Here is a 20,711-nt window from a genome sequence, read left to right as displayed (position 1 = left end):
TCACTCTCAATGTGCGTTCAACAGCAAAAAACAGCCAGAGCAGCAGTCTGGTACCGAGCTGGTGGGGGCCGGAGAGAGAGAGACACGGAGGGAGAAGGACGCAGTGTGGGCGGGTTAAAGAAACGCCGAGAGGGAGGGGACGCCAGCGTAATATTTTCTCCCTCTCCTCTCCTCTCCTCTCCTCCGTAGAGCCGAAAAAACAAGGGCATCCATCGGTGTCTTAACCTTCCTCACATCTCGCCGCCGAGCCTGAAATACACCTTGACATTTTCTTGAGCTGCGTATCTGTGTGTGGCTTGTGTGTGTGTGTGAGAGAGAGAGAGTGTGTGTGTGTGTGTGTGTGTGTGTGTGTCCCTCTCCACCTGGAGGTTTGGTGTGTTTTCAGCCAGCGGGGGATAGCCGTGCCGAGCCGAGCGGCAGGGGCGTGAGAGGCGGATGCTGCGGGCGTAGAGGCTGGGTACCAACCAGGAGCATCACCGCACTCACCACGGTAAAGTCAGATCGGCAGGTTTTTGCCTCGGCTAACCTTCAGTTCTGCGACATTTCCTCTCCTCACTCTAGTATAATGTCTCAATATGGCTTTAGGCAGCTATGTAGCCCGAGCTGGTAATGTGTGTCAGGACCAGCCTGTAATGTAAATGGGCTGATTATTGTCGCATAGCATGTTTCTCTGGTCCTGGAGGTTATGTGTTGCCTGAACAACCTGTGAACAGATGGGGTCTCATGTTATATCCTATATCTCTTGGTTTTATTTTTCTCTTCTGTATGTTCTGTAGCCTACCAAGGACTGCAGCAATGGAAAAATGTAGATGCTTGTTCTGTCAATGAGAGCTGAAAAACCCCTAAAGACCCATTTTTCAGTTGTGGCTACCGCCACAAGACAGCAGCTGCATTTTTTTTAAAAACCTAACAAACCACAATTAAAACATGGGTAAACACCCACACAGCCATATACAAAACCTATTCTAGCAACACACACACACACACACACACACACTCAAGACCAGGTATGTACATGCTCCTTAGGCTATTCTAGGCTCCCTAACTGCAAGCGTGTCAGTCTGATTTTAAGGAAAGCCAGAATACAGCATTATGGGGGGGGTGGGGGGGTGGGGGGGGGGGGGCGTGAATATACTTATGAATTATTGGTTCATTCAAGCTGATTCAACATGCAGCTCCAATTTTATATTACTATTTGGAGGCTATTGCTAGCGGGCCTTCATCAAAGGTTACATGCATGACACTTTAGTGGTGATTTTCTTGCACGAACAACACACAGCAATGTAAAAGCCTCCGTGCACCATCTGATAGGCCTGATCTCTGTTTCTGCCTCTCTTTCTCTCTGTCTTGTTACAGTACCTATCTCTTCCACTGCCGATCAGTTGTTGATGCATGTACTGTGTTCCTCCCCCTCTCTCCTCACCCCACCCTGTTACCCACATCTGCCTCTACCTTTCCTCTCCTCCCTCAGATGGACAGAATGAATTTTCTCTCCTTCCTCCTCCTTTGCTTGACTTCGGTTGCCAATGGCAACAAAGGTCAGTTCCTCATCCTTTTGACTGTTAATTGTGAAGTGTTGAGATAATGGTTTACTTTGCCATGGGAGCACGCAGACCTGTCAAGGTTTTCAGACAGGGTCATGGCTGTTTTGCCCTGAAATGCGCCGGATGACTTTATTGCTATCTGTCATGTGTGTCTTAATTAGTCATAGTTTCAGTTTCCTCATTAAATAAACAGTGTGTTTACATACATACATGTTTAAAAGTGTTGTGTTTGTTCGTCCTCATGACCCAGTGTGCATGTGCCTGTTTCGCCTGTGCTGTGACTCTGAGAAGATGATGAATCTGTTTCCCCGTCTACAGCAGATTTATCATCCTGGATAACCATGATTCAACATCATTGTTCCAATGATTATCATGTTGAGGGAAGGCGAATGAAACAGACAGCGTGGAGGGAGAATGTCAGAGAAGGAGGTAGAGGAGAGCGACGCAGGGAAGACGAGGAGATTGAAGGGGAGATGGAGTGTCAGAGAAACAGAGAGAGAGAGGGGGGAATGGTGGGGGTTGGAGGAGGGGGGTGGGGTGAGGGGAGACAGAGGAGAAGGAGCTGTGACAGGAGAGGACGTGGCCAAAAAGACGCAGGCCGATAAGGAGGGAGGAGGAGGTGGAGGAGGTGATGGAGAGAGAGGTGGAATGTGAGATCAGGTGACATGGGGGAAAAATGAAAAGTGTGAGATACAAGAGCATATGTGTGAGTGTGTGTGTGTGTGTGTGTTTGTGTGTGTGTGTGTGTGTGTGTGCGTGCGTGGGTGCACGTGAGGGAGAGAGACAGACAAGGAGGGGTGGGGGAGTGTTGTGGAGCGATAGAGTGACAGAGAGAGGATGTGTGCCAGGGGAGACAGAGAGAGGGAGATGGAATGGGATGCCTCTCAATCTGTAATCCCGGATGTAATCCACAGGCCTGATGCTCAGATTAATGCTATATAGCAGAGGAGGGAGGGAGAGAGGGAGGAGATCAGCAGAGGGGACAGAGGACGGGATATAAATGACCAAAAAAGAGACGCAACAGAGGACTGTGGAAATAGAGGAGGAGGAGGAGACAGTGACAGGCTGCACCTTGAGGGGAGAGGACGAGGGCGGGGTATTGAACCTCAATAGTTTTTTTGGTACCCAACCAATAATTGTCTGAAGTACATAGAGTCAAAATGGAAATGGTATGAAAAGCTTAGTCAGGTTTGCACTCACATGCTTATTTCTTGGTCCAGTATTTGCAAATTTAAATACCAATGTTTCAAATTTTAGACTATTTATATCCAAGCAAAGTTCTTACATACTGAAGCTGCTGGTGTTTGGAAATTTGACAATAATTAGCAAAGTATCTGGGGCTGCAACTGATGATTATTATTATTCATTTATCTTCTGATGAGTTTCTCCAGAAATTAACGTTGAGCCATAAAAAGTTCTTATTTTATCCGCCAGCAAACTCGTGTAAATCATTTGTCAAAATAGTGCCATGTTCTTTTTCTGTTGATTCATACCAGCTCTAAAAGCAGAAATACCTTAATATGAAATACTCAAAGTCTCAAAAAGTAAAAGTACATCTTAAGCAGAATTTAAATGTTGTAGCAACTTATCTGTCAAACAAATATAGTTGAGTATAAAGTACATATAAATATAAAATATGTGTTTTATTCTGAAATAGAGTAGAAGAATTAAGTATTATAAAATGGAAATACTTGAGTACCTCACATTGTTTTTAAGCAAAGTAAATTTACTTAGTCACTCTCCGCCAGTGAGAAAAGCATATTTATATTCCTCAGTACTGGAAAAAAAAAGGTATAATTTTGGCTTCATATCGGCTCTATAATTGAAAATTTTCAAACGTTCCCCAGCTCCGTCTTTGAAGAGAGAGCGGTTTGATCAGCTCCAGAACCAGCAGCATTTTCCTCTGTTGACTCTCCTCTCACAGACGAGACGGCGAAATTAGCTCCAGTCAGATTTTCTGGAAAATTCACTGTGAAGACAACAAAGCAATTGCTAAACACAAGTCTTGTGCCTGTGTCTGATTTCAAACTCTGTAGCTCCGGCGTTACGTGATTGAGGACAACAGAGGGAAGGCACTCCGGCTTTTGTTTTTGCTTTTTGCTGGGGTGTAAAATCGTCATCCTTCTGGCTCATTAATTTGGCCTTTGATCATTCGGCGCAGAACATTCACCACAGTGATGAATAATTAATTCGCAATTAAAGGTTAAATTCACAGTAAACCTCAGGCATTTGATTTGGACTCGGCTGGTTTTTAGAGCATTATTGTACAGCGCCTGTGGAGGGCCAGTTTGTCTGATTGATTCGAGCAATATACCTCTCCGTGTGTGATAAGCTGAAATCTGACTGGCTTTAATTAGACTGTCAACCTGGAAGGTGTGCGGAGTGGCGCTGGATGTGGACGAGAGAAAGTGGTGTGTATGGAGAGAGGATGAAAGGAAAGAAATCAGTGAATGTGCTGAAACTTTGTCTTTGTGGTCTCTCACAAGCATACATTGTGTATTCTTCCACTCATGCAGTCTCACCATGTCCTTGCCCATAATGGAGTGTTAAAAATAGACACGTTGGTTCCTACTAATTGCTCCATTTAACCCAAAGCCTCTTTGGTCTCTTCTCTGTGCCATTCAGCCAATAAGCACAAGCCATGGATCGAGACAGAGTACCAGGGGATTGTCATGGAGAACGACAACACCGTGCTGCTCAATCCTCCACTCTTTGCCCTGGACAAAGATGCTCCACTTCATTACGCTGGTAACACAAACAGCAATAAACAGCCTGGGAGAATATAATAGGAGAGAACTGACAAAAACTACTCTCTAATTTTTTAACTAGTCCATGAATTTGCTTGAAATTCCACAGGACTGGCTGCAGTGGAAAATAGGTCAAATCAAGTGTTTGCCTAGCCAAACTGAAAATCATCTCATCAGGCCAAATTGAAAATGATTTAACTTTGATTTTGCAGACAGGATGACGCTGCGGCGGTGTGACCAATTCGAGGATATGATTTATTTATAGTAAACATGATGCTGATTATTACGGAGAGAAATTTTTGGAGCTATTGCCAGCCAAATTTCCCAACAGGACAGTCTAAATATTAAAGGCAATGTATTCAGTCACAGAGTCCACTATTTTTAGACCATCATAGTGTAATTCAACACTTCATTGCCAGAGCAGTCAGCAGCACTCTGCCTCTGCAGCCTGATGAAATAAGGTTATCGTGTTTGCACTCGGAGTCCTGGAAATAACCGTGTTCAGTCAAATTACAGCAGATCGACTAGAATTACTCAGGGGGTCCCTGAAATTTATTGGGCTCATGTCAAGAAGGAAGAGAAAATTAGCTGTTTGAGCACGAACCCTCCCTACCTCCGACTTATGTCAGAAAGGGAAGATTAACTGCTATACTGAGGGTTTTATTTTGAGTACCAGCTGCAGTCTATTTTATTCTATTCTTATAATGACTGCTTCTGGAAGATAAGGTGGCACTTGAAGGAATTTCCAGACATGAATCTGAGTATATGACAAAAAAATCTACTCAGAACTATGCAGAGTGACACTTTTTTTAAACACCAGTGCCTGATATTTCACTTCTCATACTCATTTGTCTTAATTTATACAGTATGACCACTTAGGGATTGTAGACGTCCGGTGTGGACTGTGGGCAGATTAACTGGTTGAATTTCCATATATATGTCACTGGTTGTTGTCACTACAACAACAACAACAACAACAACAACAACAACAATAATAATAATAATAATAATAATAATAATAATAGATTTTTAGTCGAGAATTCCCTGAGGTAGGGAGACCAATTTTAAGAGTTGGCCTGTTCCAAGAGGTTTTTTTGCAGGATCTGAGGTTGAAAGCTCACAAATGTATGCCAGCGCCTGACTGGTGAGTGCTTTAAGAGTAATGATTAAAACCTAAAACAAATCTATTCTAATCTCAATTGGAGGTCATTGCAAAAAGGCTAAATTTTGGGATTACATAATCTCTCATATTTGTTCTCTTTAAGAGTCTGGCTGCAGCATTTTGTAGAAGTTTAAGATGTGATTTTTTTTTTAACCTTCTTTAAGTCAGAGAAAGATTAAGAAATGATCATTTAGATGGTGATAAAAATGTTATTATGCAGGATTCAGACAATTCATTTATCTAAAATTACAATATGAAATCATGATATTCATAATGTGTGTATTTTGAAATAAAATCAGTCTATTGCCCGACTCTGACATGTTTTCCTCCCTCACACATCTCCCTCCCTCTTGCAGGTGAAATCTGTGGCTTCCGTGTTCACAATGGCCCCTCGGGTTCAGGTTCAGTCCAGTTTGAAGCGGTGGTTCTGGACCGCTCCACAGGCGAGGGTCTGGTCCGGTCCAAGGAGCCACTGGACTGCGAGAGCCAGCGGGAGCACAGCTTCACCATCCAGGCCTACGACTGCGGAGAGGGACCCGACGGAGTCAATAGCAAGAAATCTCACAAGTCAGTCCCCACTTCTCCGTCTCCTCCCAATGAAACAGGAGATATTTTCAACAATGATTACAGTCCCCGTCTGAGGTTTCCTCTGGCTATGCACTGTAAAGACTATCAAGCCATTTCTGCTTCCTGTTGTTAAAATAATCCCTCTCTTTCTGCTTGCGTTTTGCCTCCCACTCCCTCAGGGCCACCGTGCATGTTCGTGTAAACGACGTCAATGAGTTCTCCCCCGTGTTCGTTGAGCGTCGCTACGAGGCTTCGGTCCCAGAAGGGCGTCTGTTTGACCGAATCGTGCGCGTGGAGGCCCTGGATGCCGACTGCTCCCCACAGTACAGCCAGATTTGCTTCTATGACATCATCACTCCCAATGTGCCCTTCGCTATTGACAACGATGGTGAGATGTGTTTCATCTTGTAGATGCAAATCAAAGGCTGGTGGAATCATAGACCTATTAATACTTGCCATTCTCTGCAACAGAAATACAATCCCCCCACCAGTCACCACATTATTTTGCTTGTTTGCTGTCTGCACGCTTTGTTCCGTCTGGCCTTGGTTGCAAGCAGAATCACTAAATTCAATATTCAGTTCAGCATTCAACACCTGATGTCCTCGATACATGATAAACATACCAGACACTGCTGTGATACTGATGCCTGCATAGCAACAGAGTGAAAAGAGTGGCAGCTACCTAATTCCTCTCACAGGTAGAAACCAGAAGATGTTAAAATAGACTTGTGTGTGGGCGGACTGTTGTTCTGTCTCTGCATAAACATTACAGCAGCTGTTCAGTTTGAAATGGCATCCTTTTATTCCGGGCTGCTCGTAGATTCTCTAAATTGTTATTGTTTTCATTGACTGGAGTTAGTGGGGGGATCAGTTGTGGCCATTTTGTAATGTGACACAGCAGCAGCAGCAGCAGCAGCAGCGGAGGACCCTGTTTTAGGATGACTCTGCAGAATTGTCCCAGACTCGGAGGGTTTTGCGAAGCATGAGCAGCTCCTTTCATTTTTGGGTCAGACTGGTACCGCAGCACAGACAGAGACCTTTTGTTCCGACCTTCTTCAGATGCTGTAGGCTTGTCATTGTCTATTTAGTTTTTCCCCTTACTTTGTCTTTTTCTGTTGCTCCCACTATCTCTTTCATCCCTCTGTTTCTGCTCTCGCCATGTCACAGCATCTTCATTCTTACCTCGCTGTTTGTCAGCCGGTGTGCTGAGTGCTGTCAGCCCATCACATCGACACGCTGTTGCCTTTATCTCTAAAAACAGGAAAAACCCTTCGGTTTTCATTCTGTTCAGCGCAATTTATTGTCTTTTGTGTTTGTGCCTTTTCCGTTTCTGGGTCTGAATGTAGTGCGCTGAACAGGATTCTGCCTGTGTTAATGTGTATGTGCCCTGATAAAAGCTTTATCAATGAGTGCTTCATTTGTGCTGGGCTTTCAATCACACAATGCTGTTGATGACTAACGCTTCTATTTCTGTTTTCCTTTCATTCTTTGTTTTTTATTTCTTATCTCTATTTCTCTCTCTCTCTCTCTCTCTGTCTCTCTCTGTCTCTCTCTCTCTCTCCAAGGTAACATTAAGAACACGGAGCCGTTGGATTCGAAGCATCAGCGTGTTCACACCTTCTGGGTGACCGCCTTCGACTGTGGAAAGAACCGTGCTCAGGCTGACGCCCAGGTTGTTGTCACAGTCAAGCCGTCCTGCAAACCCGGATGGATCGGTAATCAATGTCACATGTCGCTCTGTTTCTGTCCTGATTATTATCCTGGGATGACTGGCTCCAGGCTGCAGGGATCTGTTTCAAGTCATTTCATCTGCTGCTTTTTGGTTAAAATTATCATCTTTGATTTGGAATGTGTGTGGGCTCCTGCTTGGATGAATCACCTCTGCATGTTTATATCAAGAGCTGAGTTTTAAAGAGGTAGTGCTGAAGTTACGCAATATCAAGGGAAGGTAATTAATTAAAGTGTGATAAAATATTTATAGAATCATACATACTACTACTACTACACTTTTTTGACACTAGATTTCCCTACAACATCAGATGGACACACTCTCTGGTTTGTGGATCTGTCACCTTTTATTTTGTTTGTTTAGGTATATTTTATTTTCATTTCAGAATAAAATGCAGTACATTTCAATAGAATTTCACATCAGTTGTGGTCCAGCTAACTTCACTTAACTTCACATTATTTTTAGCTGTAGGTCCAGTAACCAGGTGCAACCAGTGACACCTTAAATGAGGCTTATCAGAGAACGTATGGCAAGTGAATAGTTTGAGAGTGTCTGCAGGACCATCACAGGTCTTTGTGTACATATTAATTGTTGCCATCTCATTAAGTTTTGAATTTTTGAATTAAATTGTTGACAGTGGGTCAGGTTTCAACCATCTTACTGTGTCTTTCTGTTTTTAGGATGGACTAAGCGTGTAGAGTACACACCCGGGTCAGGTAGCATCCCCCTGTTCCCCAGTTTGCATTTGGAGACCTGTGAGGAGACTGTGTGGAACATCCAGGCCACCGTAGAGCTCCAGACCGGCCACATCGGGAAGGGCTGTGACAGAGACAGCTACTCTGACAGATCTGTGCGCCGACTGTGTGGTAGGTTCTGCCCTGTGCCTCAAAATGTGTGGCTAGGAGTCAGAATCTATTTTATTCATATCTTATTCATATCCCCTCTCTTTTTTTTCACCAGGTGCTGTCAGGGGTGAAGTAGATCTCCTCCCACCTCCATCTCCTGCAGCCAACTGGACCTCGGCTCTGCCCACCCTCCCCTCTTCTGATTCATCCCTGGTCTTCTCCTTCAACGGATCCAACCATGTCGCCGTGGTGCCGGACTCGGTTGTCTCGGCCTTGTCAGGCGACCACTTCACCCTCCAGCTGTGGATGCGAAGGGGCGGCGCCAGCATCCAGCCTGCGACCACTCAGACCAGAGGAAATCGCAAGGAGGAGGAGACCATTGTGTGCAGCACTGTCAAGAACGGTGTGTTATATCGTTGAGTCGTGGTTTTAATTGCATTAGAGGGAATTTTTAAGTGTTTTCAAATATGTGGAGAATAAAATAGCAATTCTGGTAAGTAAAGCTAAAAAAAAAAGGTTGCCTCATCTTCTAACATCCAGAAGGTCAACCACTCAAATCAATAGAGCTGCAGGGAAAATCACGCCTGGAAAAAAAATACCTTTAACTGTTTATAGCTTTAACTACGACTATTAAGATGCTCTTGAGAGAAGCACTTAACCCCCAGCTGCACCACTTGAGCAGCCAAGTTTACAGCACTAAAACATTGTTAGTGTACCAGGCAGAATATTGTGTGTATCATGTGAATGTTTTCAATGTTACCTCTGCAAGTAAAATCAGAACGAAACAGAGATTAAAATCTCTAATAGAGTCATTGTAAAGTTTTATTTCTTACTGTGGTTATACTCCTGAGAAATGCCTGGTAATGTTAAGAAGCTTTGACAAGACCACACTGACCACCAGTTATTTTCTGTTTCTCCTCTGGCCTCCTGATCTACAGATGACTCCTTCTCCCACTACTCCCTCTCCGTCCACGGCTGCCGCCTCTCTCTCTTCTACTGGCCCGACGTCTCCGCCGCACGGCCCGTCAAGTTCTTGTGGAAACTGGAGCAGGTACTGTGGGAGCGGCAACACTTAGCTTTGATGTTCTCATTTGCTCTGTTTCCTCTGTGTTTGTACCTTGAAATTAAACAGAAATGGAGGAAACGCACTATTTAGTTAGTTAGTTTTTGTTTCTGTGTCAAGCCAAACATCTGGCCCATCCGTCATGGGATTACAAGACACTGGTATTTTACAAAACATGCATCTTCCGCTAATACAAGTACAAAAACAACAAAAGAACATCAGTCACAGAAAGTTCTGCTACATACTTTCAAATTATATATTCATGTGGAAACTTCTTAATGAGCTGTGCAGCGAAAGGAACTTCTACAAGCCTAACATTTATCCTGATAAAGGGATTTTTTTTTCTCATTTCCCAGTTTTTCTCCAAGTAACTTGCTAATTTAGCTCATTTATATGTGAACAGCCAACTCATTCTTTGCAGAGGATAAATATTTACAAAATCAATTTCTGTTTTTATCTGACTCGACAAAATATTTCACACATCCCAGTGGAAAAGGGCAATAGAATGCAAAATGAAACTAATTTTCAGACGGACGTAATGTCCAATTTCAATATTAAGTGCTAAAATACAGTTTCTTAGATAAATTGTGCACAACATCATTATCTACCATCTTCCTATTTTATCATCCGAAACCATGCATATGAGGTAAACAGTGGCACAGGCATCAGAATACATGAACAAGAGAAGACAATATTTCCCAGTTGCTCTTTTGATTATTGATCATGTGACAAACTTGCATATCCACATGCATGTGAGTGTAATTTGGTTTGGTGTGGGGGGGGCTGGGGGGTGAAGGGGGGTTTGTTTTGACTGAAGCCAGTGGTCTCAGACAGATTGAAGCAGCGTGGATTAAAGGATGCTGAGCTGATACACAGAAGATTTGTTAAATCCCTCTGTCTGACCCACGATATCTTATTACCCCTGTCTGACTTTTCTGCCCCTCCGTCTGTATAATTCCCCTGTCGCTCCTCTTTGTATCCCTTCTTTATCTATAGAATGAAGGCTGAAACAAATGTGTACAGGAATTTACACTGATGAAACTTTCACCAGTGACTGTTCTGAAGTGCAAACTTGAGGAACCTGTACTCTTTTCATTTTACTTCACTGTATACTTCTACTCCACTGGCAGCTATAGATACATGTTAGTTTCTGCCCCATTAATCATCTTATGACCCCTCAGATTTTTCTTGTGAGGGGGAACGACTAAACCACCTGATTGTATATAAAGTATAAAACTAACTCACAACTAACCAATTAAAACTAACATTGTATAATAAAATAATGATATATACAATAGAATATCACAGACAGGAGACATTTTTCTGGAGTACTTTTGATTTTGTTACTTTAAGAATATTTTGCTAATTCTGCTGTGCTGTGCTTTTACTTGACTTCTACATGTAACGCAGTATTTTTACTTAATTGCATTTTTACTTTTACTGAATACATGTTTCCCCTCTGATAGTCACAAACCTGTAAATACTTATCTGTGTCCAACAGGTGTGTGACAGTGAGTGGCATCATCTTTCACTCAGTGTCCAGTTCCCCTCAGTGACCCTGTATGTGGACGGCGTGACCTTCGACCCCGCCCTCATCCATGACAATGGAGCCATCCCCAACCCTGCCCCTCACCAGAGGATGTTCATTGGCGCCTGCTGGGGTAAGACACTGAAATTTATGCACAGTGAATTCACAGCAGACATACATTTCATTCCTTCTTAATGATGGATTTTGACAGAAATGAATGCAAGCTGAGAGTGAGGAATCTTTTTTTTCTTTCTTTTTTTTCTTTTCTGCAGACATGCTATGAGCAGCCATTGTATTTTCATCCTTCTTTGCATTCCTCTTTCACTGAAATGTCATTTAAATCACACATCTCCAGAGACAGCATATTTCCATTTTTGGCATAAGCAACAGCAAGTTACCAAACCTCATAAGGCCTCTCAAGGCAATCTGTTGGGACATTTCCTGCCTCACGCCTTTCACTTGCTCATTTCACTCAGTTATAATTTGGTTGATCTTTGTCTTTAAGGGCTAATAATATAAGTGACTTATCAATTATTCAGGACAGCAGAGCAACACGAGGGCCAGACAGCTATGAGGCGAACCACTGGTTAAAATGGGAAACTCTGGCTGCCAATTAGCGCTGAGAAACACACACACACACACACACACACACACACACTCACAGTCTCTCATCTACAGTGGAAGTCGCTCGGCTGCCTGCATGGCAGCAGCTGCTGCTAGATAATGAGGAGTTGGTGCATTTTCATCATCTACAGCTTTTTCACTTGCATTGTCTCACTCTTGCCCGCTCATTTTATTTATTTATATATTTATATATTTTCCCTGTCAATCTCAGGCACCTCCAGCCTTCCTCTCACTTCCTTTTCATACCTTACTACATTCAAATGTCTCTCTCAGTGTTTTCTCTTCTTCTATTCCCCTTTGACCCGCTCTGGTTTTCCCTGCAGAGCCTGAAGAGAAGCAGAAGGAGATACTAAACAACACCATCCCAGAGGCTAAAGACTCAGGTGACCTCCTTGTTTTCACTGTTGCCAACATGAGGGTGTACAGTCTGCCATTTTCACGTGTCATTGTTGGTGTATTACTTATGTGGATATTAGAAGTTGAGTGTTTTGTTTTTATATGTGTTTCACACTGGATTGTCTCTGGTCTTTAGTGAAGTATGTTGGCGGTTACCATGGGCTGTTGTCTGGGGTGACGGTGCGTCCCGGCAGCGTGGAGCCTCACAGTGTAGTGGAGTGTCTGTATGCCTGCAGGGAGGGGCTGGACTTTGGAGACCTGGAGACTCTGGGCTCTGGCATGAAGGTAAAACCTCAGAGAACTGAATTATACCTCATTCAACAGACAGAGGCTGCTCAAAGATCCCTCATGTGTCTGAAGTAACACCTATCTATACAGTGCAACAGATTCTACTTTCTTTAAAGGTCATTTTCCTAACAAATATTTCAAAATGCAAGATATATTCAGATTTCTTATATTTCTTACTACATGTGGATTGTCTGATCTAACACATTTCGTTTATGTTTTTTTAAGAGAAACTGTGAGTTTCTACTGTCAAATGATCTCCAACTTGAGACAAACCCACCCATGTTTTGAATGTTAAGTTTTCTGAAAGACCCTCTTTGGGCTGCACAATAAGCACATGACAGTTTTGTCAGAAGGGATGTCACCATCTCCTTTGTCTTCAGTGTGTTTCTTGCTTTCACTTGTCTGTGCAAATGTAGTTTTGTTTTCATGTTTTCTGTTAATGGGTTATAGATTAATTGGAAACACAAATTGTTGTTTAAGTTCTTGAACGTTTTTCTAACCTCCACTTGTGGTGGTTTGCGTGATCAGATCAGATTTGTATGTGTTTGAGTTATTTACAATTAAAATGTATTCATCTGATCACACAAATGTATGTGAACATCAAGATTAACCCTTTTGCACTTTTCTGTACTGTAAGTATAACCTGTAACATGACCAATTTTGTCTTGAGCCTCGGTAACATGCAGCAAATTAATATAAATGTGCAAATTAGTGTGAAATTTTCAAGTTTGTCCTTTGGCCTTGCAGGTTCATGTGAACCCCAGCCAGTCAGTGTTAGTGCTGGAGGGAGACGACATTGAGAGCTTCAACCGTGCAGTGCAGCAGGTCACCTACAGAAACTCTTTACGCTTCGCCACCCCTGGAGTCCGACCCCTCAAACTTACCACCTCACTCAGGTACAAAAACCACACACACACATGCACATACACACAAATGGAGGAGGGCTCTTTTCACTGTTGTGCACGGGCGTTAACAACCACACAGATAAAAATCAATCATGGTAGAGGTGGGGTTACTGATTCACCACCGACAGTAGACTTGAATGAAGCAGAATGTATTGCAATCACAAGACTGCAGTCAAAGCATGAACCAATATTCACTCTCTCTAGAGTATATTCATACTGCGTGTGTGTGTTTTTCAAAAGTAAGGCCGCAAAATGCAGGAAACGAAGAAGAAGAACTAGCAGAAGACAAGGACGGCTGAAGGAAAGTGACAACACAGAAGAAAAAAACTTGGAAACTGAGCAACACAAATGTTGCATCAGACACTTGATAGCAGTTTACCACATGTCTCAGAGTTGACCTTTCCTCTATCAGTTTGTAGCAGGCAAATGAAGTACCACTCTCAGGCCTGTGCTGCCGCTCACTCCTTCGACATTGAACTCATCAAACATGGACCTTGCCTCGGCTGTGATAAGGATTGAAGAATGATTATATAGAGGACATGTCAAAGCAAGAGATAATAAGGAATATCTTATCTCTTTGTACATTCAGCAACCAAGTAAAGCTGTCTTTGATAGAGTAACTTGCAGGGGCCAAATTCTTTTTGCCTGGTTTTATAGTAACCAAGGTTGATATTGGATTATGTTTAAGAAACTGTTTCACTGGCTGCTCCCTTTGTAGTGTAGAACCAAATATATGTTAATATCATTCACTTGCTTTCTTTCAAAAACCTCTTCACATTGTCAGCATGTTTTTTTCTACAGTTTACCATATTTCTAACTGTTCAAATTTCCAGCATTACCTTTTATGATATTGTAGGATTGTATATAGATTTTATACCTTTAATATCATGGTTGGTATGTCCAACACAACACTGTTCAGCTCCTGCACAATCCCTGAAAACTATGCCACATTGGTTCAGCGTGCATCCCACTGAATCACCTGGCTGTGAAATAAAAAGCACACAAACTCCGGGTCAGTGCTCAGCCGTGCTTAACAACTGTGAACTGGCTCTCTGGCTTTAGCAGTCACTTTTAGCTGATGAAATATTAATTCACCTTGGGAAGTACAATCCATCGCATATACAATGTGGTATGCTGTGTATTTATACTAAATCTAGCAGCCTGCTGACCAGTTGGATCTCATCAGACTCTCAGCCTCTGAAGAATTTCTTATTACTGTCTTTAGGGACTGTTGTTTTTGTCGCGCGTTGATAAGATTAAAATGATTACCAGATCACAAGTCAGTGCTGGAGTTTTGTTTTTTTTTTTCCACTGACTATGTTTAAGATTCCAGTGATTCAAGGTCATGGACAGATTTTTTTTTACTTGGTTTTTGGTGAAGTGCACCAGAGTTGTTTTTTTTTTCTTCAGCGTGTTTTATTGCGTGTGTGAAGATTAGACTGATTTAAGGCCAGGAGTTACCCAGATGGCTGAACAGCAGGCCCTTCTGGAGAGGCTGATAGAAGCAGCTGCTCACTCTGATAGTGGAAATGTAACACACACACACACACACACACACACACACACACTCACACAATCTCTGCTTAATCCCTTTTAAAATATAATGCTGAATTATAGCGCAGATGAATAAGTATATGTAAGCAGCCTGTCGTCAATCTGATTTGCTCCCTTTTTGGCAGGAAAATTGAATTTGTAACAGCAGAGCTACTGTGGTTTGACATTTGCTACTCGCGGCGTCACAACAGGCCGAAGTTAACCACAATTATGGGGGAATTTGTGTACTGGATTGTGAGAACGTTGTGCTGGATTTAGACCTTTTGGTGCATGATCAGTTGGTCACATTGTTGCTACTTTGAGAACAAGACTACAGCCATGCTACTGATGCTTTGAGTTAAATGCTCAGTGACCATCGCTGCTATAATTCACTCTGAGAGGGGCAATAATGTCTGTACTAAATGCGCTAAATTCATGCAGTAGTTGTTGAGATACTTTTACTAAAAACACAAAAATGGCGACCTCATAGTGGTGCTTGAGGTAAAGTCACCAAAGCAGCATGAATGTCTGCACAAATTTTCATAGCAGTCCAGCCAATAATTGCAGAGATATTTCAGCTTGGACCAAAGCAGGAGATCTACTGACGTTGCCATTCTTAGAGCCACGTCGCTAGCCTAGATAAAAAAAATAGCAAAAATTTGGTTTGGCATACGCTGCAAATAGCTGAGTTATCTAACCAGTGGTATTCCTTCAATCTCTTTTCCTCTCTCTATTTCACTTTGACACACACACACACACACACACTTCTTTCCTCCCGGCCAGATGTTTCAACGAGGAGAGCTGCCTGTCCCTCAAGCAGCTGGAGGGCTACCTGGTGGTTCTCCAGCCTGACGCCCCTCAGATCTCTCTGTCTGGGGTCGGCCCTCATCTGGCTCGGCCTGCCCCTGAGTTTGAGGGTCCCCGCGGTGTCCCCCTTTTCCCCGAGCTCCGGATCGTCTGTTCCCTATCTCACGCTGTCAACACAGCTGCACAGGGGATGGAGGGTGGAGGTGAGTCATACAGAAACAGGCTTTATATCTGTTTATAAAAAAATACTTTATTAATCCTTAGGGAATGAACAATGAATTGATTCCAGAAAATTCTCTCTGTTGTCTCCACCCATTTGTGTCTTGATGATGTTCTCATCTGTCTCCTCCCCTTTATCTCTTAGCTCTGATGTCTGACGCCGTGGCTCACACCTTGGATGGCTGTGAGGTCCAACCACTGGGGGAGGAGCTTAACCCAGAGAGAGAAGAGCTTCTGGTGGACATGGATGTTGTTCGAGAGAGAGGACTGGAAATCATCAATACCACTGCTTACATTGCCATCACAGGTACAGCTGTTTATAAAGAAATTCTCCACCTTTTAAAAAAATGCCACAGAAAGTCACCGACTGTAGTATTATTATCTGTTCCTTATTGAAATTAAAGAATATCACCTTTATCACCAACTTGGCCTGTTAAAATCTGTAAGAATACAAAAAGCCCTCATGTGAAATAACCAAAACTGTTGGCAAAAAATATCTTTTCATGTGAAACTATAAACTGTGTTTTCAGGGTCTTCTGCACTCAGTTCTTTGAAATACAGTGTAATAGAGTCAGTGAACTAAAAAGTAAAAGTCATCCATTCAATACACCCACCCTGAGCTGTCAATACATAGCTGCACACTCTTTTCTCTCCTCCTCCTGATGGTCTGTGTTCCCTTCTCTTTTTGTTCATCACTCCCTTCAGGTGCTGAATCCATCTCTGTGTACGAGGACGTCCTCCGCTCAGTCCGCTACCGACTGGCCAAAGGCTCGGCTCGCTTTGAGAGGCGGTTCCGCCTGTCCTGCTCTGAGATGAATGGCAGATACACCAGCAATGAGCTGACTCTTGAGGTGAGAGGAAACATCACTCACGTACAGTAACACCTGTAGTACTGACATGAAGATTGAAATCCTGTAGATATGAGCCCGGACGCTTCTTGACCTTTGGGAGCAGTGTGTGTATGTATGAAAGTGGACTTTTGAGCTTAGATTCTGTTGTTACAAACGCAGTTTTCCTCCTTCCTTCATCAGGTAAACTTCCTCCACTCTCTGGACAGTCTGTACCACCCGTCCCACCTGCTAGCCTCCCAGCAGCAGTTTCTTCATCCATCCCACCATGCTGGGGAGTTGAGTGGACACACCTTGCCCAATCCACACCGCAACTCAGGTGACATTTTACCTCTCATTGGCACTAAGTTCTTCACAATGAAAGACAATAGAAAGTTATAAAATGCAGTCACAAAGGTTAAACAGCAAGTATAAACAGGTACATGAGCGAGTCTTACATTGCTTTTTAAGCAAAGGGAGAGCCTTCCACAGTATTAGATTCATTACTTCAAGGGCACAGTCTTCTTTAGTTTTAACCCTGGAGTAGGGAACAACTAACATACCATTAATCAAAAGACCACAGACACCTACTGGTTATAAAGGACTGCAGCTGATCTCTCGTGTTGGCGGCTGCCTGACCATGCAGAAACTCTGAACCTAATCACAGGACCTGGACTCTGACTTTGATGTGGAGCCAGTGTAACAAGCAGTGTGCGCCCAGTGTGGCGGACACTTCAGTTGTGCAGTAACTTCAGAGTGATAGAATTATCAGGTTGAATCGTGGTGTCCGCGCAGTCTAACAGCCTGGAGTTTAAGTCTGCCTTTAAAGAGATCAGTTTGGATAACTGTCCTATTTTTCAAACTTTCATACCAAGAGTGGGGAAAAAAGGATGATGTACATAGGTTTGGCTAAGAGAAACTACAGTGTCTGTGCTCACTGTAATGACAGAATATGTCACCCAGTGCAATGGTGTGGCTCAGTGATGTTTTTTGTTATGATGATCAATAAGTTTTTGAACAATGGAGCTCTATGGCACAAAGGTGTAACCTACATCAGGCTTTGGATACACACATAGTACTTAATAGTAGGATTCATTGTTGTACTTGTTGACAATAGGAAAAACATAGAATATCATTATAATACAATATGATTATGTCTTTGTGTTTTTTTGACAGTGGTACCAGGAGCAGCTACCGTCATCATAATGGTGTGTGTAGGTTTCCTGGTTGTCATGGTGATCCTGGGCGTTTTCCGAATTCGCTCCATCCATCGCCGTGGTGAAGGTGCCAGGGGCGGGGCCAAGGAGGGTAGCAGCCAATGGGACGACTCTGCCCTCACCATCATCGTCAACCCAATGGAGGTAAAAACCAGATCAGTTATGATGGTGAGTGATGACACCTGTTTAGCTTTTATTCTAATCCACATGTTGGTTTTTTCTGCAGTCCTATGAGTCTCGCATGGGAATCTGTGCTGACAACGAAGGGGAGGGGGAGGAGGATGAGGAGGTAGCAGAGTCGCCTGACGACGCGAGCGATGACCAGCGAATCATCATCAAGAAAGAGGGGAGAGACGGCAACGCCCGTCGCTACTGAGGCACATATATCCCTGCACCAGTTCTCATGGAAACCACAAACCGGCTCACCAGTCACACACTCCAACACTTTTAATATCAACGACTGCTGACACCACTAGTATAAGGAATGTATGCTTACAAACACTACGCACAACACAGTCACTGTAATACTCTTGACACGCAACGCCATATGTGACCTATAGCCAACAATGGGCTGTTGTTCTCCACTTAAATGTTCAATGGCACAATGTATACAGTTAATGTAATTTAACCGCCTGAGCAAACCCCACCAGAATTGTATGTGGTGCACCAGTTCTAAATCACACGGTGGTCATGTGTCTGTATAGTGTAATACTGGTTGAATGAGATTTCTTTTTTTTTCTTTTTTTTAAAAAAAGATTGTACTCTATCTTTTGTTATCAAACACAGAATGAAATCTTTACAAAAATGAAAACAGGAACAATCCACAACATGCAGGCCTTGAATAGATCTGTAGACACAGACACAAGCCTTGATCCTGACATGTCTCTGCGCTCCCTTATTAGACTGACTCGAGAAGTCTGTGCACAAGCTCTTTTCTCCCTCTTTGCATCCTCTCTCGACACATTCCTCGACCACCGTTACGAGTGAAGACAGTGAGGTCAGACATTACGGTCACTCTCCAGTGTATTCACAAAACCTAAAAAAAAAACTGATATGCTTTCAGGTATTTTTCTTTTGGTATTGTGACTACTTTAGTGCTTCAGCTCCTGACTATATTTTATCTAGGGCTGATGATAAGATTTGAGGACTATCAACCAATCAACCTCATCCTTTACACGAGTTGGTACTCCTGCAATACTCCAACCATACAGACTAAAATCCTTCTGGTGTTGAGTCCATGATGTGTCAGTGAGGTTTCTGGTTCCAACTGGGGTCTTTCAAAGTTTCAGCTTGTGCCACTAAACGACAAAACATCACAATCTACAATAAAACTGGTGTAACATGACCTGTGACCCCCCCCCCCCCCCCCAGTGACCACTGGAATGTCTCTCAATGACTCTCACAGCACTGTTTCACTTACTGCACACTGCTCTTACAACAACCGCAAGACATCACATGCAAACATACACAAAAACACACACACACACAATCCATTATGCTACCCCTGCTGTCTCCAGAATGTCAGCTCAGCTTGGGCAGTTTTGATTGTATTGATTGTAATGAACTTTCTGTACATACAATGATGAATATTATGATATTATTATTATTATTATTATTACTATTATTATTGCAGCCACTCTTTCTGTTTTTCTGCACACTTTGAGATGGAGCAGATTATCATTTACTTTTTTTTCCAATTTGAGTAATCACCTTGACAGCATCAGAAAACAGTATAATAATAATAATAGTAGTAGTGATAAGGATGATAATCCCTGGCTTGATGAGTGTCTCTTAATTTGTGTGTAATATTGTTGTAATTTAAGAACTTGTCAATATCTGAAACACAGAAAAAGGAGGGCACATTGTTGTGATACTTAGATATGTCTCACTCATTTTATCTTTCACACTTTTTTTTTCACATTTCAAAACTTTTTTTTAATTTTTCTATTTACTTTCCTCTCCATCCAATATCTTTGGTTCAATGAATGTCCAACTGTGTGCTTCTCCTCACCTTTCCCTCCCTCCCCCCTCCCCGCCTCCCTGCCTTTTTCCTTCACCTCTCCCTCACGCTCCCTCTGTGTCTCTTGCTGTCTGTCTGTGTAGCCTATCAATGTGCAGTGCTAAACCTGTCAGTAAATAAAGCCTGTTGTTTTTTGAGTGTGATGTTAAGAAGGAATAAACATTGCATCGATTAATAACTTATATTATTACTATGTTACTATTGGAACATTATCTGTAATTATTGATACAATGATGACATGGATTATGCTGACTAATTGTTATTGAGAACTGTCAGAAAACATTACAAAATTCATAATAAAAACACTATATGACGTCTCCATGAGAAAGATTTCTTGTTAGAGTAGGTTCATACAAATTACTGTAGCACCACATATACAGAAACTGAACTACCATATATACATTATAACAAGGATAGAATGCAACTAAGCGCATTAGTCCTGCACTTAAGTAAAAATTTGAGATATATGTACTTTACTTGGGTGTTTCCATCTATGCTACTTTATAATTCTATTACATTTGGGAAATATGGGAAATATTTCACTTTTCACTCAGCTACATTTATCTGACAGCTGGGGTTACTAGCTACTTTCCAGTTTTTACGTATAAAGCATAACATGAAATGAAAATCAGTTTTAAACTAAACAAAAGTAGTTAAAACATACTCATAGTATTCAGATCCTTTACTTGA

The 20,711-nt window shown here is 42.5% G+C and overlaps 1 protein-coding gene across 2 annotated transcripts; it reads left to right on the top strand.

The window, feature by feature from the left end:
• Positions 1-172: 172 nt before the first annotated feature.
• On the top strand, positions 173-20,338 carry clstn3 (calsyntenin 3). 2 transcript variants are annotated; one of them, XM_071469993.1, is made up of 19 exons: positions 173-490; positions 1,472-1,538; positions 4,170-4,292; positions 5,810-6,020; positions 6,200-6,408; positions 7,586-7,735; positions 8,430-8,615; positions 8,710-8,997; positions 9,533-9,645; positions 11,159-11,318; positions 12,133-12,192; positions 12,342-12,490; positions 13,241-13,389; positions 15,715-15,941; positions 16,103-16,264; positions 16,663-16,808; positions 16,989-17,124; positions 17,961-18,145; positions 18,228-20,338. In XM_071469993.1, the coding sequence occupies exons 2-19, from the start codon at positions 1,472-1,474 to the stop codon at positions 18,375-18,377; spliced, it is 2,871 nt and encodes a 956-aa protein (XP_071326094.1). In that variant the 5' UTR covers positions 173-490; the 3' UTR covers positions 18,378-20,338. The 2 variants fall into 2 exon arrangements, with proteins under 2 accessions (XP_071326094.1, XP_071326095.1); XM_071469994.1 differs by lacking the exon at positions 1,472-1,538 and having other exon boundaries at positions 350-490.
• Positions 20,339-20,711: the final 373 nt, after the last annotated feature.

The sequence above is a fragment of the Trachinotus anak genome, unplaced genomic scaffold (assembly GCF_046630095.1).
Source record: "Trachinotus anak isolate AG129_WGS33_773 ecotype Australia unplaced genomic scaffold, CSIRO_AGI_Tana_v1 ptg000032l, whole genome shotgun sequence".
In the NCBI taxonomy this organism is placed as follows: Eukaryota; Metazoa; Chordata; class Actinopteri; order Carangiformes; family Carangidae; genus Trachinotus; species Trachinotus anak.
Note: the sequence above shows the minus strand (reverse complement) of the source record. Positions and strands in the feature narration are given on the sequence as shown.

Bases quoted from the DNA above. Each gene is read 5' to 3' on its own strand.
- clstn3 (XM_071469993.1), top strand. From the start codon at position 1,472: ATGGACAGAATGAATTTTCTCTCCTTCCTCCTCCTTTGCTTGACTTCG. The intron at 11,319-12,132 runs GTAAGACACTGA...TTTTCCCTGCAG, and splicing joins GTTCATTGGCGCCTGCTGGG to AGCCTGAAGAGAAGCAGAAG. The intron at 15,942-16,102 runs GTGAGTCATACA...TTTATCTCTTAG, and splicing joins ACAGGGGATGGAGGGTGGAG to CTCTGATGTCTGACGCCGTG.